This window comes from Babylonia areolata, chromosome 17 (genome assembly GCF_041734735.1).
Source record: "Babylonia areolata isolate BAREFJ2019XMU chromosome 17, ASM4173473v1, whole genome shotgun sequence".
Taxonomy (NCBI): Eukaryota; Metazoa; Mollusca; class Gastropoda; order Neogastropoda; family Buccinidae; genus Babylonia; species Babylonia areolata.
Window position 1 is genome coordinate 17,077,785 of NC_134892.1, and position 18,857 is coordinate 17,096,641.

The window sequence follows — 18,857 nt, forward strand, 5'->3', positions numbered from 1 at the left end:
ATATGATTAGTGCTTTTTCAGGCAGTACAGCAACAGAATAATCATTTGATTGTGGTCACTGTATAGAAAGGAAGGAAGGATCTGTTTTCTTTGGGTTTTTTGTTGTTGTTTTTGTTTTTTGATTAAATGAGGCACACATCACTTGGAACAAAGAGAAGAAAATCTACTTTTCTGAACAGAGAAGAGGAAAGGGGCTGAAAGTTTAGTCAATAGCATGTTTGTGAAGGTTTGTTGTGTAACAGTGTCTGGATAGAAATGGGTTACAATGTGGACATGTATGCCATACAACTTACATCTTCATGTTTGAATTTCACATGCAGTCCCCCTCCTGCCCCAAACGGAGGAATACCAGGCAAGAAAATGCAGCAAGGTCAAGGCCAGTCGCAGTCTTACGACAATGCAGGTATGGTGTTGCATGATTCTCCCAGCCGTGGCTGCAGTAGTTCCCCCTTGTCATCTGTCCCAGTGTCTGGCTCTGCGCATGCTAACACTACTAATGCATATAGTAGTAAGTATTGTACTGCACTTTTGTGTAGCATGCTTTCTTTTTCTTGTCATTTCCTTTTTTTTTTTTTTATTCTTTGTTTTATGTTTTTCTTTTGTTTTCCCTAATATTTTTGTGTCAAATAGCAATAAAACCTTTTGATAAAGTTTTTTTTTTTCCAGAATGGAGCCTTTTGAATTCAACCCTTACCCAGATTTTTTTTTTTTTTACCCCACCCTACTCCCAACCACTCACCTTACCATTGTAATTAATAGTAGTAGCATAGTTCTTTTGCAGTTTTAGTACATGCTTTTGGGCTCTGATACTGAGAATGAGAAGTGAATGTTTCATTTCAGTATAATTTGATGTTGAATATTTGTGTGATTTTCTTCGTTTTCTTTTCCAGCATGATTTCTTGGACTAATGCTTTATATTTACTACCCTCTTTCTCTTCCATCACCCCTTCCTCCCTCCTCTCTCTCTCCTCCCCTTCCAACCACACCTGTCTCTCCTAGTTCTTCAAAACAGTTTCAAATCTGTGTCAAAAGTTTTAAATTCCAACACTCCCGCCCCCCCCCCCCCCCCCCTCTCTCTCTCTCTCTTTCACCCATATACTCTCTCTGTCTCTCTCTCTCCATTCCTTTTTTTTCTGTCTCTGTCATCTCTGTACTTCTTTGTTCATGATGAATGAGCTTCTTTTGGTAACTTTTACAACAAGAGTGAAGTCTTTTGCATCATGATAAAGATGCCAGAAATTTTGCCAACACAGCTTGACTGGAAACACGCAGCTGGCTTTTATGCACGTCACTGCAGACTGTATTTAGACTGAGCTACATACAAATGAAAATGTTGCTAAACAGTTCTTTCTTCTGTGTTGAATGAGTTTGTACTGGTGCCTGTTTTGCTCTTGTCCTGTTTGTCTTTGTCTTCAGTTCACCACTACAGAGTTCCTGACTGTAAGTCATCTGCTTTCCTCCACAGCTCTCAGCCCTTCAACCTCCCCAATCACCCCAGATCTCCCCCCCCCCCACCCTTTCCCTCCCCTCCCCTTCCCTCCCCACCTTTCCCAGCCCCATCTGTATGCTTCACCACCACCACCACCTCCCCCTCCCCCTCCCTTGCAAGCTGTCTGCCCTTTGCATTCCTCCCCATCCCTCTTTCAAATTCAGCTCCAAACTCACAGGGCTCTTCACAGCACTGGCTGCCAAGCCTGGCATTTTCTGCATTGCAGCCATGTAACACATGTTTTATGCTTTGTGCTAGAACTGTAGGAGACAGCTACCTTTTTTTTTCTTTTTTTTATTGGCAGCATTCATTTTGTGTAACAACTGAGGCATCACTTGTCTTTTCAAAATGTATACAGGTTATTGATTACACTCATAGTTTCTGGGTTACTCGCCCAAACTCTGTGAAGCAAATATTTGGAGAAAAGGCAAATCTGACATGATACACCACCCTCCACCAGGGTAAAAAATGTTTCAAGAGTGAGACATTGCTCAACAGTCTGACTTCCAACCTTTACCCTGTCTGACCTATACACCTTTGCTTTTGGCATTGCCCTGTAATGTGACAGCTACTGGTACACAACACAATTTCAAGCCCACAATGCTGCTTCAGGTCTTACTGTCCCCAAAGCTACCTCTGGTCATAACAACACAGCCTGTTTTAATGGCCAGTGAGACAGCAATGAAGGATAGCAATAACTCCGTGTTAATCAGTACTTTGCAAGTTCTTTTTTGGAAAGGGAACAACCATGGTTTGTCTCCCTTCACTGTGGGAGAGGCCCAAGAGAAGTACGAATTATAGAGGACAGGTTCAGTGGGGATGAGCTTGTTAGAGATAATCACTTTTTCCCCCATTGTTTGTTAGTAGATAGGGGGGTCAGGTTGGGAAAAGTACCTTTGTCTGTAAACTAGTTAAAAGTGTGAGTTACTGTACAGTAAAATTTAAATTTCTGTCAGTACAGTTCAGAAGTGTGTGTGCCTCTGTACAGTTAAGTGTTTACCTCAGTGTGTGTGTGACTTGTGTATATTTGCCTGCAGCGTGGTGGTATGTTTGAGAAGGGGATTTATTATGAGATTCTTGTCCATTCATCTGTAAAACGGATGAACATTAGACATCTTTATTTTTATATTTATAAATTTCTTTCCCCACATATGCATAAAGTGCAAGATCAGCACTCTATGTTATAAATGTTTTCACAAATCAGCCCCGTCCTATCGCTGTGGCTGCCTTCACCTCTACACTCCATCTCGCTCACTACGATCAGCTTCGGATCCACTCTGTTTACGCATACCCAGATTCAAGCTCTCGACTGTTGGCCGCTGTTCTTTCTCTGTCTCTGGACCTTGCAACTGGAATGAACTTCCTCTTGCGCTTCGTCAAGTCTCCACACTCAGCTCTTTCAAGTCTGGCCTTAAAACCCACCTCTTCCCAAAATAGCCTCCCTTCCCTGCCTCTTCCTTGTCTTCAGTTTCTCCAGTTTTAGAGTTATGCATGCGTGTGAATGACTGGTGTGAAAGCGCTTTGATTTGTCTCTGCACAAGATTCAGCGCTATATAAATACCATTATTATTATTATACCATTATTATTATTAAATACCATTATTATTATTATTAGTTGTGGGTAGGATAAGGAATGAAGTTAGTTCGCAGACTGTCGTTCATGAGGAATGATTGTTTCCTAGCCCTCGTTCTGCTTCCCCTTAGATATGCGCATGTATGAAACACTGTCCGTGTGAGTACTTGGCACCTTTGTGACGTTGGCTTGTTTCCTGTAGCTTGATGCATCATGGCTTTCCTTGTTGAATGGAATGGTTTGCTCCCTTGTTTGAACTGGTCTGTGCTGTGCTTCAGGGATGTAGTTCAAGAAAGTACTGTTTTGAACATGGAAGGCACATGCTGACTTGAAGAGGGTACTGTTTTGAACATGGAAGGCACATGCTGACTTGAAGAGGGTACTGTTTTGAACATGGAAGGCACATGCTGACTTGAAGAGGGTACTGTGTTGAACATGGAAGGCACATGCTGACTTGAAGAAGGTACTGTGTTGAACATGGAAGGCACATGCTGACTTGAAGAAGGTACTGTTTTGAACATGGAAGGCACATGCTGACTTGAAGAAGGTACTGTGTTGAACATGGAAGGCACATGCTGACTTGGACTGGACAAATGTCAAACATTGCTGTCAGTTTTGTCGTTGTCATCACCTTTGAGTTAAAAACCAATCATCAGACAAGATTGATGCATCTCTAATCATTATTACCATACATAATCATCTGCATAGCCTGCTAAGTTGTGTAAATCCCATGACTGGGACCACTGTCTTAGCTGGTCAAGGCTTCCAACGCTCTTTTTGCATATGAAGCAAATCCACTTTTCAGGCATGCTCAATGAAGTCCAGTTAGCAAAACATTATCAAGAAGAATGGGGTCCTCCACCCGATGTATGCTTATTTGATTAGTATGTTTATAATCTATACACATTTAACTAGCTGTTCAGATTTTATTTGTGTTCATTGAACCAAACTCTGATGAGTGAAAAATTGGAATTGATGCAGGACATTAGTGGACATCTTATAGGCACTATGGCAACACTTTGTGTGGGCTGTCAGCTGATGCCTTATACTATATAGGCACTGATTGGGTTAGTTAGACGCACTAATGCGGGTGACCGTTTTGCAACAAAAATGAATTCTTTTGCTTCATAACACAGATTGACTGAAAGCCTGAAGTAAGCTTTGGTGCACCCCACTACTGACTGCATTTGGATTGAACTACATATTATAGATCTGTTGATATGTCTGCATAGCAAAACATATTTTCTGTCTTATTAGTCCAGTTTTACAAAATTGATTCAGGTTATATATAATTGGTTCTAATGCATGACAGCATAGAACAGCTGTGGGCATCAAATAAACCTCAGCTGTTGAATTAAGTTCTTTTCATGTCTTCTCTGTTTGGGAAAGTAAAGTAAGAAATTACTTAACAAGAACATTACTTAAGGGGGCACTCCTAATTGGCTACTTCAGTAGTTGTGTTGGTAGGATACAATGCTGGGCTGGACATTCATTCATCGTCAACACAGTAGATATACAGCCTGTGCCAGTACGCACATATTCATCAGATGAACAGCTGTGGTTTTCTCTGAAGAGATAGTGTATGCAGTCATTTGAAGAGATAATAAACCACCTTTTTTTCTTTTGTTTTTATATCCTTTTCTGAAAAGGGATTTTGACGACTGAAACTGCCTTTATAGTAATAAAGCAGATTGCACAAATAGTTACACATTGATTATTCGTTATTTGTTTTTCCATCAGAAGCATGGTTAATGATTTTTTTTTTCTGGAATGTTTCCTTGTTGTCACAAGTTTTGATTTTGATGCGTTTTGATTTAAAGCATGGATCAAAAGCTTGACACTTTTTTAAACTCCAAAGCATGTCCAGGAGTTGAGTTCACAGCAAGTAAGGCATGGTTTATCCCTGATGAAAAGGTGCCACAACTGGAGTGTCATCTAGGGGTTTTTTTAATGTAATTTTTGTGTATACATGACAGAGAAAATCAGTTCTAAAGTCCTGCTAGTATTTTTGTTTCCAGCATCATGTATATCCCCCATTGACAAAGCTTTTTTTGCAATTTATGGCCTTGGCTTTGAACATAGCAATACATTGCTTGGTTTTGCTGCCCTGCATTAATTCCAGTCGACATCTAGTACACGTGAAGTTAATTTGTTATCTTGATAGTCTACTTTATATAATTATATAGAGAGAGATATAGATGTATATGTAATCAAAAATTATATGAAGTTAAATTGCAAATGATACGTTCTTGCAACAGTGTAATATAACTTAACCTGCAACATTTTTGTTGAAGATAATTGTGAAAGATACATTAGTAATTTGATATTGTTCTTATTATTATCAACATCTTAACAAGAAATTTGTAACAAAACGTTTAACTGAAAGAAATAAAACTCGGCTGTTGTGTAAAGCACTGAATCTGCAAACAAGCTTTAAAAGAACCTTTGCCTCCATGGTAGAATGGTAGAAAGTAACGCATTGAAATGGCAGGTATGATGTGTCCCCGTTGTTTTTTTAGATGGGCGTTACCCGACGTTTGGAAGCAGTAGTGAGTACCCCCCTAATTACTGGGACTCCAGCTCTCAGCCCTACGACCATGGCAACAACCTGTCTTTCGACTCACAGCTCGACAGGCAGATGTACGAACTAGAGCTCAACCGGAGAAATGACATGGCATTGTGTAGGTGGCGGCCTTGCCGTTCTTTTGTTTCATTGATTCAGATCTTTCTCAGCAACAACACAGGGAATGATGTTAACCAAGGTGTCATGAATCTCATTATAGACAGATCATGCATGGGGTTGATTGTCAGTTCCATAATTCTTCCCTTCTGATTTTTGAAAGGTTACGCATCTAGATATGACTAGATTGGAAAGGTTTTTTTCTCTATGACTGGATGTTGACTGTTTTCTTCTATCAGTACATTACACAGTGGGGTTTTCTTGTATTGAATATCCATATGGAAGATCAATATGGTAAGTTACTTGGTAAAGAGAGAGAGGTGTTTGGCTGGTTTTCCCTGCCCCACACTGATCTTCCAGGATGACAGTGTTTGAACTGGACTGGATTTTTCTTGTCACAACAGATTTCTTTGTGGGAAATTTGGGCTGCTTTTCCTGGGGACATTGTGTCACCACAGTGCAGTTTTTCCCTTTGTGTGTGTGTGTGTGTGTGTGTGTGTGTGAAGTGTTTTTTCTTTTCCTCAATGGATTTTTTGACACGGACAATGTTCTTGTTGCTGTTGGTTCTTTTAATCCTCAGTGACCTGTTGTCAAGAAATTGGAGGGAAAGGAAAATATGATGTTTTTTTAAAGTTAAAACAATCTTGACTTATCTTGTGGTTTTCACAAGCTTTCAAAGAAAAAAAACACACACAACAAAATGCAGAATGTTATAGACAAATATGAAATCTATCTCCCTCCTTGTTTGTATCCTTGGTGTTTACTTAGACCAGACTATCTTTTGAATGGCAGATTTCCTCAGATCTGTCAAATCTGTTACTTTGAGTTACGTAGAATAAGCTCTATTCAGTACTTTATGTTTCAAGATCCAACAAAACCCCTTGTCTGTCCCCTGGTCCTATCTAGGCTTGACTACTGTAATTCTTTGCTCGCTGGATGCCCCAACTACTAGTTATACAGATTTCAGAGAGTCCAAAACCATGCTGCACGGTTTATCTTCTGTTCTCCCAAATCTGCTCATATCACTCCTCTCCTTCATTCCCTCCACTGGTTACCTATTGAGAAAAGAATGGAGTACAAACTCTCTCTCCTGTGCTTCAAATTTATGATTGGCATGTCTTGTTCTTAATTTTCTGAGCTTCTGCATTACTACTCTCCATCTCACCCGCTCTGGTCATCAGGTGATGACCATCTCTTAAAAATTCCATCCTACAGAACCAGATCACATGGAAAACACACTTTCTCTTTCCAGGCTTCCTCCGTATGGAACTCACTCCCGTTTCCTGTCCATCATGCTGTTTCTTGCCCTTCTTTCAAAACCTCTTTGCAAACTCATTTATTCCAGCCATTCAAATAAGTGAATAACTCCTTGTCTTCACTTTTATGTTTTAGTCAAGTTAATTTTTACTTCTACTAATTTTTACTATTTTAAACGTACACGTTCATATGCTTTGAACTGCCAAGATGTGCTTGAATGTGCGCGCGCGCGTGTGTGTGTGCATCTTGTGTGGAGTGGTTGTGGGTATGTGGGTTGCAGTTGGAGTGGGAGGATTTGTGGGTGTGTTCATGTGTTTTTAGTATGCGTACATTGTATTTTTCATTGGAAATGCCCAGGCTTTTGTTTCATCAGATGGGTGTATCAAATGTCCTTTTATTATTATTGTTGTTGTTATTGCTATCTCTTTTCACTTTCTCAATAGACACATTACTCTCAATGGACTTAATTCTACATGTGTGTGTGTGTGTGTGTGTGTGTGTGTGTGTGTGTGTATATATATATATATATATATATATATATACATATATAATATGTATATATATATCATGAAATATATATATTTTTTAATTTGCCTTTCTAAACCATGCACTTTTACGCGCACACATGCACATCTTTTAAATCTATCCATTGGGTGAGATAGCCATGTGCAGTCCAAGGGTCTGGGTTTCCATCCCAGTAGTGGCATGTGGCAGGTTAAGTAAGGATAGAGATTTAAAATGTTCAACCCCACAGGTCAGAATAAAACACGAAGAGAAAACCAACTTGATCCTTAACCCCCTTCCTGTGGATCCAAACGCAGATCAGTTGCATACATTAACTATTGTGTTACCCATGCCAGGGTTTGGAGGGCTATGGAAACACAAACACACCACATGCACAAAATGGAGAATGGGGTCCTAAATGGCAAGACATGTCAGTCATGCTCATAAAGCCCACTGACAGTATACTAAACACTGGAGTTAATCCCATAAAATTAATCATTGAAGAAGAAATCCATAAAGCGGGTATTGCTTCAAAATTTATATTTCAAATATTCAGTTTAATCACCTTACACATGTCTGTTTTGCTTGAAATCATCTTTGATCAGGCATAAATAATAATGACATTAATGATAATAATAGTATCACACACACACACACACACACACACACGCACATGCACATGCACATGCACACGCGTGCACACACACGGACGCACGCACACACACACACACACACACACACACACACACCATGGATGTTTTGAAATTTGGACTGAACATTGTCAATTTGATCATTTTCATTCTCATGTTTCTTTCTAAGAATTTCTTTCAAAACGTTTTCATTTTCCTTTCTAAAACATTTTCTTTCCAAACCAGAATTGGTTTCAGACTTTAATAAATACTTCTCAGTTTCATCACTGCATTAGTGCATGATCATGTTATGTGTATTGCTGCACAAGATTCCATTCCTGTCACAGACAGTGTTGGTTTTTACCTTGGGTTGCGTGATGTCAGGATATTGGAGGTGTTCATCTGGGTGTGTCCCTGTTTGTGTCACAGTAATCCGGGTTGGTCTGTCCGCCAGAGGGGAGGAAAAGGTCACGTTAACTGCCTTTTCCCTCATGTTGTGTTGGATCAGTCACTTCACAGTTGTTGTGGAGTGGGCTGGGGGGTCATACAGTGTGTCAGAGTGAGGGTGAGCATGTGCATCTCATAGTAGGCCTTATATGAGTGAGTGTGCATATGTTTATACTATAGCTTAGAAAATTTCTCATACATGTGTGGAAGACATGCATGTGTCCATAAGAGTTAGAGTGGATGTGTGTCAGTTGTGTGTTCTGTAGTCTTCAATTGTATGTCTTTCCAATTTCAGAAATTGGGATGGGGGATTGGAGAAGTGTGTACATTACATATGTATATATTGTGCATGTGGCTAAGTATTGAACACTTATTTTATAATCATATACAAACAAGTATGATTGATAAAAACAAATGTGACTGATCAGTGTAAAATTTCCCACTCCCCTCACTATATAATCGTGTATCTCTCTGTCAGACAGAGATCCCCCAACACATGTGGAACCAAGAATGTCTAGGATTATAATGCAAAGAAATGTTATCAAAAACAGACTGTGGATGCTGTCTAATGCCTCTCCTCCTTTCTTTTATCTCCTTCCCACCACTGTCACATCTCATTCTGTCTTTACTGGGGAAAGGGAAGGCCTGTAGGAAGACAGCCCAGTGAACTTTACACTTTGTTTCTGTAGTGTACTTACTTCTGAATAGAAAAGTTTGTTTTGTTTTTTTGTGTTTGTTTGTTTGTTTTTTTGCATATTTATTATACCACAAGGTCATACTGATTGTGAATTGAGGAATCAAAATTCTACCATATGTCTATCAGAACCGGTAGTCTTGTCTCTAACCTAGTTTTCCAGTGAGTTATTTTATGGCCATCTTTTAACTCTTTGACTTTGCTGTGATGTTGTTGTGTATCTTCTTTGTAATCTTTCACCCGATGCAGTTTATTTCATTCTGGTTGTGCACTGTCCAAGAGTATGGCTTTTGGAAGTCAGTAATTCTCACATAAATTCATGGATGTTTGTGTTTCATGTGTGAACCTTCCATACTTGGTCTGATTGAGTCAGTTTCTGTGTGTGTGTGTGTGTGTTTTGCTTTTTCAGTCTTTGACAGGGTTTCTATTTTGCATGTGATATTTTTTTGCTGTTGGTTTTTTTGTTTGGTTGTTTTTGTTTTGGGCGGAGCCTTTTCTCCTTCTTTTTGAAATATGAATTCCTCTTTTCACTGCAGTCATAACTGACTGTGCTCCTTCCAGTGTCAGGCACACTGTGATTAACATATGATATAGACTCAAGAAACTATATAAACAACATAAAGAGTATGAATATAGACCCAAACATGCACACATCTTGCCCATGCATTACGCACACTGAAGAGACTGCACTGGACACAGAGAATGACAGCATGAATATAATCAGGGTGGATCTTTCTTCACACCAACACCTGACTCAGCTCTGGTCCAGTGAAGTGGCCTGGTGGCCTGGAGGATAGCAGTAGAAGTGAAAACTTCCCAGGTTCAAAACTTGCATGAAGCAGATTTTTGTCTGCTCTTTACTCTTTTGATTTTTTTAGTTGTGATCAGTGTGTCAGGGATCTTGGAAGAAATAATAAACTGAAGTCCTGCATGCTTAGGCACTTTGTAAATGTGAAAGACCCCATGCTAACAGGATAGTTGTCCCAGGCAAAATTTTATTTGATGAATAAGCAAATAACTGAGGAGAAGAAAAATGGGTGGGGCAGAGCATGGCAGTGCACTTCCCAACAGCCAGAATTTCATTCTGAGAAATCTTCTCCAGTCATTACAATACAGGCAGTGGAATACAACACAAAACAAAGAAGAAACAGGCACATGGAAGGACAGACATACATGTGTTCCATCCTGAGTGGACTGAAATAAAGTGGGAAGGGAGGGGAGGGGAATACATCGGGTCTACCGTTCATTCTGGGGAACAGTAACCTTTCTTCTTTTCATTTCCATTTTTTTTTAACCTCAGCCTTCAGTTGTTTTTCAGTTGCAGCTCACAGACATCATGTGCAGTATGTCATTGATACAGGACAGTGCAGTATGTTTACCTGTCATTGTTACAGGACAGTGCAGTATGTTTACCTGTGACTGATACAGGACAGTGCAGTATGTTTACCTGTCATTGATACAGGACAGTGCAGTATGTTTACCTGTCATTGTTACAGGACAGTGCAGTATGTTTACCTGTGACTGATACAGGACAGTGCAGTATGTTTACCTGTCATTGTTACAGGACAGTGCAGTATGTTTACCTGTGACTGATACAGGACAGTGCAGTATGTTTACCTGTCATTGATACAGGACAGTGCAGTATGTTTACCTGTGACTGATACAGGACAGAGCAGTAAACTGTGACTGATACAGGACAGTGCAGTATGTTTACCTGTGACTGATACAGGACAGAGCAGTAAACTGTGACTGATACAGGACAGTGCAGTATGTTTACCTGTGACTGATACAGGACAGAGCAGTAAACTGTGACTGATACAGGACAGTGCAGTATGTTTACCTGTGACTGATACAGGACAGTGCAGTATGTTTACCTGTCATTGATACAGGACAGTGCAGTATGTTTACCTGTGACTGATACAGGACAGTGCAGTGTGTCTACCTGTCATTGATACAGGACAGTGCAGTATGTTTACCTGTCATTGATACAGGACAGTGCAGTGTGTCTACCTGTCATTGATACAGGACAGTGCAGTATGTTTACCTGTCATTGGTACAGGACAGTGCAGTGTGTTTACCTGTGACTGATACAGAACAGTGCAGTATGCTTACCTGTCATTGATACAGGACAGTGCAGTATGCTTACCTGTCATTGAGTGCAGTTTGTTTACATGTCATTGTTACAGGACAGTGCAGTATGTTTACCTGTGACTGATACAGGACAGTGCAGTATGTTTACCTGTCATTGATACAGGACAGTTCAGTATGTTTACCTGTGACTGATACAGGACAGTGCAGTATGTTTACCTGTCATTGATACAGGACAGTGCAGTATGTTTACCTGTGACTGATACAGAACAGTGCAGTATGCTTACCTGTCATTGATACAGGACAGTGCAGTGTGTCTACCTGTCATTGATACAGGACAGTGCAGTATGTTTACCTGTCATTGATACAGAACAGTGCAGTATGCTTACCTGTCATTGATACAGGACAGTGCAGTATGCTTACCTGTCATTGAGTGCAGTTTGTTTACATGTCATTGTTACAGGACAGTGCAGTATGTTTACCTGTCATTGATACAGAACAGTGCAGTATTTTTACCTGTCATTGATACAGAACAGTGCAGTGTGTTTACCTGTCTACAATGTGACATTTAAAAGCAGTAATATCATCACCAAGGCAACTGTAGCATGGATCTTGCTCATTCAAAATGTTTACAGACATCGTCTGTCTTTCAGATGGCAGAGCAGATGGATTCCGAGGACAGCAAGGTAAATCATAAAATTCCAGTGATTTTTTACTTTCATAGTTTTTGACTGTATCATCCAGCATGCAATGTCTGAGTATGATATTGATCAATGATGTCATATGGTGTTCCTAATTTCGTTTTTTTAACACTTAAATAATTTTTTTGGTCTCAATTTGAGTAAGGTTGATGATGATAGTGGATGCACACATTCTTCTGCCCTTAACAACTATTCAGTACTAAAACTAAAACTTTGCTCAAAATGTGTCACCGACACTTATATCTTCTTTTTCAGCACATTTCTTTCTGTGTTATGTCTGATCATCCAAGCTAACTGCCATCAGCTTTTTTTTCTGTCTCATCATCTGTATGTTTTTGTGGCATTACTCCCACACCAGTCATTTCAAGTGCCCCATACACAGCCACATCTGGATTTGTCTGTTGCAATCCAAGTGTCAGTTATCCAAAGGGAACTATCGATGTTGGGTTGCCAGGTGGCCACACACTAGTTGAGACCCTGCACTACTGCTGAGTCACTTTGGTGGTGTTCAGTAGTGCCTGTTCTGATTTGTACTTAGGACATCACTTACATAGGCTAGCCCCCTACTAATGTCAGTAATGCCTTAGCCGTGGTGCTGGACTGAGTGAGCAATGTCCCTAGAGTGGAGACCACCACTACATCCCTCCAACGACAGTCCTTTATGAATCTGCTGATGCCAAAGACCTTGACAGGACACACCCCAAGCACGATAGAGGGGTATCAAAACTGAGGTCACCATGAGATCAGGCATGAAAGGCCACAGAATTAGGACTTTTTTTTTTCTTTTTTTCTTTTTTTTTTTTTTTGATAATGGAGGAGGATGGTGATGATGACAATGCAGGTCCATTAAGACAAGGCCTTGACAAGGCAGTATTCTATGCTTCCTTTCATATCCTCATTCCTAGCGTTAACCAAGCCCAAGAGATACAGACACTTGGAGTGTTGGTCAGGAAATTTGAGCAACACATCCAAATGTGCATCTGTGAAGTGGATGATGCTTGACTGATCGTATGGGCCCAGTCTTCCCATTTGACGCCACAGCACACTTACCTCTGGGAATGAGCAGGATGGGGTGAAAAAACCTTCCTGTGCATGCTGGGAATCAAGCCTGCTTTCTCCTCAGCCATCAGTCCACAACACTAACCACTTGGCCACAACAGCTGGTTGAGCTTAGATTTTGATCTCAACTATGTTTGTATCATATGGACACTGACTGCTCCTTATTTACCTGTCAAACATTTTTGAATATGCGTTCAAACGTGAGCATAATTGAGAGATTTTAAAACTCACACCCCCACTCTTTATCACATCCCTCAACCCCAAGCACGAATCAGTTTTTAAGGTTAAAAGTTAAATCAAGACAGTTGTTTGACTTTGTGGAAAAGGAAGACATCAGGGCTTGGATTTGTTATTCACTCTTTATAGCATGACATAGACAGACTTTTGTGTTAACTCAGTGTGAAGGTCACTATCTGCATTTGCTCAAGTGGTCATCAGCAGGAAGATACATCAGCATCATCCCTCTTATGTATATTGGTCATCAGCAGGAAAATACATCAGCATCATCCCTCTTATGTATATTGGTCATCAGCAGGAAAATACATCAGCATCATCCCTCTTATGTATATTGATCATCAGCAGGAAAATACATCAGCATCATCCCTCTTATGTATATTCATGCAGCAGATGCATTGCATTGATAGTTCATAATCACATTTTATTGAAATGAGACAAATGAGGCCACTTAATTTTATTCTGAGAATACTTTGTGCATCAGCATTATCATCACTTACTGCACATTGTCCACAAATGACCATCTTAATTAACAGATGTTCTTGACTTGTGGTCAAGAATTTGTCAGACACATGCATGTTTGAAATACTGAGTTCTAGAATCAGAGGTCAACTTCCACCATTATTTGGAGAGAAAATTCCTAGTTTGTTAAGATGAATGTGGGTTTTCATGGATCCCAACTAGGAGTAGCCTTTTATATCATTTTTGACTGGACAGACAGGTGGTGATGGACCTTCGGTCTGCACACCTTGGGAGAGGAGAATGTCTAATCTGTCAATCATAATTTTAGTGAAAGAACTGGGCATGTCTGGAGTGATAATTGAAAAGCATATGCCAATTTTACTATGATCTGTTAAGCCAAAAATTCATGATGAAGACAGGGAAAGTTTGAAACTTTGATAATCTATATTAAATTATTATGAGTGTAAAACAATGAAATTTGGATCAATGCAGGCTGCTTCAGATAAAATTACACTCCATTTCCAGCACACAACTTTCAGTTTAACAAATTTTTGTTTTGGATAGTGAGCAAAAAATATTTGGATCTGAACATTTATGAACTGGTAATTAGCTGTGCACAGCCACCAGCCAAGAAATGGTTCTCTGCAGTCAGATGGGCTGTAAGCAACATGGACTGGACACCCATCCACCTCCAACATTTTTCCTTTTGTCATTGTTGAACAGTAGAAATCACATACGACTATTATGAGCCATGAAGGCTTTGCCTCATGTTTATTGTGGACACCAGATGTGCTGTTAGTACTTTACTTTGTTTTGATCTGTCTCCGGTAATATGTTATTGCGGTATTTATGTACTTTGGTAATATTTTGTACTTTGCTGTGATCCTTTTTAATCCATTCTGCAAAGGAGAGTAAGGGGTAAGTAAAAAGGTGGAAAGTGTAACCATACAGATATAACATTTTAAGTCATTTTGTGAAATCCCACATTTTAAGTGGGGGATGTCAGCCAGATCCATTTGGAGATTGGTTCATTTGAGAATTCTTTAGCAGATCATTATATTATATTATTATATCATGATTATTCCCATCCAAGATTGTCAGTAAGGGTCGATATAAAAAAATTAATTGAAAATGTTATGTTTGATGTTGCCATGTGTAATGTTGATGGTGTGTTGTGCCACAGAGTCCATGGGGCTGCAGGGTCGGCCCATGAGTCCCAAGGACAAGTACATTGACCTGGAGGACCCCAATGACCCCAGTCTGCAGAGCCAGGAGAGCGGCTACTCAACCGGCGACCCCAACAAACCCAAAAAGGTTATCTATGAAGTCGTTGTCTGATCCATGGTGGTGCTGTTCCCTGTTTTATTTCATTGCCATCGCTCCACAGTGTTCATCCATGTTTCGGTGTTGTGATGGTGATTTCACTATGTCGTGATGGCAAATGTCTCTTGTGGTTGTGCCAAGTGGACTTGACACTGTGACAGATTATGGTTCATGACTCACCACATTTCAAGGAGATTCAGTGATCAGTAAGGTGGGGTTTTTGTTGGGGTTTTTTTTGTTTGGTTGGTTGTTGTTGTTTTGGGGTTTTTTGTTGTTTTTTTCTGTTTGTTTAGAGCACAGAATGTTGAGGAATGTAAATCCATAGCTGTGAGAAAGACTGGGATCCACCTACCTGTTAAAAGCTGTGCTTCATAATGTGTCTGTTAGTGGCTTCATGGACATCGCTTCAGTTCGTAAGGCATGTGAACCAGTCAAGCTTGTTGAGATGGGTTAATGTGAAGAGCTGTGTGAGTGGCACTTTATTTCCATCAGAGGCCGAGAGTGGTTTCAGTAAAGACTGAAACACAAACCACACCAGAATGATACAGAGGTATCACAAACGGTTTGGACTGAAGCAGTAGAACTACACAAGAAATGTGGAAAGCTGCAGTAGTTAAGAAAAAACACAAGGACAAATTGTACACTGGAGTGTTGTAAAGTGTGCATGTTGACTGACTGACTGAATGTTGAAACAGCACAACAAACACTTCAGGACATGGAGGGAGTGGGGAGGAGGACAGACATGTTTCGTGGATTTGTGTGTCAGGAGGCCAGTGATTCCTGTGACATTTCTTGTGGGAAACGCCTACATCACTATTTGTGGTGCATCAACAATGATCAACAAAACTGAGGGTGATCGATGATACTATCATGTCCAACACTTGAGTGTTCTGAATGAACATGGTGTTTTGAGGCAGCAGAAATGTGTATCTTCAGTTGCTAATTTCTGTTCTGTGGTTCTGGTGTTCAACCAAACATTGTATCTGACCTTTGCCCTTTTTCTTTTCATTCATGCATGCTTTTTTTTTTCTTCTGTTTTTTTCTTTAGCAGTCAGTATTTTTAAAGTGACCTTTGAGTGAAAAACATTGTGATTTGTTTTTTGGGGGTAGCCATAGGTTAAGGACACATTTGATGACAGGCATTCTGTACATGAATTTCCAGTTGTTGTTTTTTTTGGCCGGGGGGGGGGGGGGGGGGGGGGGGGGGTTAATACATATTTTGTAAAAATGTATAATGGTATTCATAAACATAACATGAATTTCAGTTGTTTGTTTCCAATATATTTAGGAAAAATGTAGCAAAGATTTTTTAAAATTCAAAATTGTCACGTTCGATATATATATATATATATATATATATATATGTATTACACATGGCAGAAATAGTAAATTTTGATTCATGATAAAGCCTTTAAATTAAACCAGCATTCTTACCCATTTTTATATTGTGTTTTTTATCTGTAGTATAGGATTGAATACTTCTTTTCACCTTGATTTATTTATGTTCATCTTGATTTATTTATGTTGTTTGATACAGCAGAAAACATCGATACCACAGCTGATTTCTCAAAGATATTTTTTAAAGTGTGTCCAAAAATCAGCATAGGTGCAGTACGCAAATTGCACATCATAGTTGTTTTTTTGCAATGAAAGTGTTAGTGATATACGTTTTGTGGTTATTGACCAGAGTTCTGCATCATGTATTCAAATATTTATTTGTTCTTTCATTGTGTGAAATGTCATTTGTTGTTGTTTTTAAAAAACAAAATTTAATTGATACCTTTTTATGATGACTGTTGTTGTGGTTGTGCTGAGGTTAAGTGTGAGTTGTTTTTAGGGTTTTTTTGTTTTTGAGAATGTGGTGTGGAGAATGATTGTGACTTTGGATGAGATTACCATTGACCCTTGATCTCACAGTGAGTTGGGGTGCCAGAAAGTGAGGTGTCAACATCACTTCTCAGAAAACTACATCTTTTGTAAGTGGAGCTATAGTGAAGGACTTTCATTTTACAGCAGATGTGGCTTATCAGATGTGTGCACATTATAGATGTTAAAAATAACTTTTTTCTTCAATTCAGGGGGTACTCCTTTTTCACTGCAGCACCTTTTTGGCTTAAAAGTACATTTTGTTAGGTTAAATTCTCTCTCTCTCTCTCTCGTGCAGGTTAGTTAGTTTGAATTCACTCAGTCTCTGTGGTACATGTTACTTTTTTTTTTTTTTGTTAGTTTGAATTCACTCTTTCTCTTTGGTACATGTTTAAATTCACTCACTCTCAGTGGTACCCAGTAGTTAGTTAGAATTCACTCTCATTCTCCTCTTTTCATGAATGATCCTTAAGGTTGTCTTCATTGCTTGATAAGGAGTGAGGCTGCTTCAGACTCAGAGAGAACAGTAAGCTTTTTAATGTCGTGGGAATGCATTGAGAAGCCTTCTTTCCCCATTGCCCAGATCATGCCTGTACATATTAAAATAATGACTATCAGTATCAGAATCAAATGACTCCTGCCAATTCATAAGGAGAACTCAAAAAGAATATGAGGCAGATTGGTAGTTTATGTGTGCATTTGTATATTTGTCAAAGACAGAAATCTTTGTGTGCATTTGTGTGTACATCAAAGACAGACATCTTTTGTATTTCTGTGTGTGTTTAAGATACATCTTTGTTTTAGCATCAAGTCATCGATGTCAATTTCCAGTCTAAGCTGAAGTGTAGCAGATAGTGACGAGTTGTATTTAATGCCATTATGGCAGGAAGAGCTACAAGAATATACACCATTCATATGCTTTGCTATCATTCTTGCATGTTCTTTTTGCATTTTGTCCATTTCGTATTGTGAATAGGTAAGAGATTTATTTGAGGAACATTCATGATTTAAATAATTTATAGTCATTTCATCAAGTTAAGACATATCAGTGAATCTGCCCAACGAAATATATGCTGCTACCAAATCGCTCACCGTCTTCGTGCCTTGCTCAGCAAAATTTTAATATTTCTTTCTTTCTTCTTTTTTTTTTTTTTTTTTTTTTTTGTTTTGTTTTGTTTTAATGTGTTTGCCTGAGAACAGGAAAAGGACCGGTTTCCTGTTTAGATTTGTGAGCTTGTTTTCTTTTTAATTTTATATACTCTTTTCATGGGGATTGGGAGGGATGGTAAGACTGAATTTACTACTTTCTTTTCCCATTCAAATGTTTTCTCCAGTCACTGACTGACTTACACATGACCTTGGCCCTGTTCAGTCTTACTCTTCTCTGCTGGAGGAGGTGTGAGGGAGGAGGAAGGCCTTGTCTGGGTGTGGTACCAATCCACAGCACACTGTCAGCTGTTGTAGTGACAGAAAAAGATAGTTTGATGTTGTTGGTATTTTGCTTTCCTCAGTAAACAAAAAACAAGTCTGGATCATTTTTCTGTTGCTGATGAGAGAATTGAAGTGGACTGTGTTGAACGTTTCCACTTGACAATGTGAAGAAGACAACATTGAGCACATTGCATGGTGACAATGAATGGGTGAAACTCAGGGTCTGCATATCTCTCTCTCCCTGTCAGTGAGGGTAGGACAGTTTTCCCTGTCTTCTGTTGGTTGTTGTCAAACCAATTTTCAGCTTGTACAGTAAGCAGTGTGTCTTTATTTTACTGTGATTTTCATGTTTTAGATCTTTTCTCTTAATGCTGTCGTGTTTAGTTTGTTTGGTGGTTGTTTTGGTTTTGTTGTTTTGGA

General features: G+C 39.3%; 1 protein-coding gene across 5 annotated transcripts in view; it reads left to right on the top strand.

Annotated features, from left to right (window-relative positions):
- The window catches only part of LOC143291690 (nephrin-like), a 154,827-nt gene extending 137,421 nt beyond the window's left edge, over positions 1-17,406 (top strand). Inside the window, exons 20-24 of one of the 5 annotated variants that reach the window (XM_076601709.1) lie at positions 321-508; positions 1,417-1,440; positions 5,582-5,743; positions 12,015-12,047; positions 15,001-17,406. In XM_076601709.1, coding sequence (XP_076457824.1) covers positions 321-508; positions 1,417-1,440; positions 5,582-5,743; positions 12,015-12,047; positions 15,001-15,155 — 562 coding nt within the window. In that variant the 3' untranslated portion in view covers positions 15,156-17,406. The remainder of the gene's footprint in view (positions 1-320; positions 509-1,416; positions 1,441-5,581; positions 5,744-12,014; positions 12,048-15,000) is intronic. The other 4 variants (XM_076601710.1, XM_076601711.1, XM_076601712.1 and 1 more) reach the window with 4 other exon arrangements.
- The last annotated feature ends 1,451 nt before the right edge of the window (positions 17,407-18,857 follow it).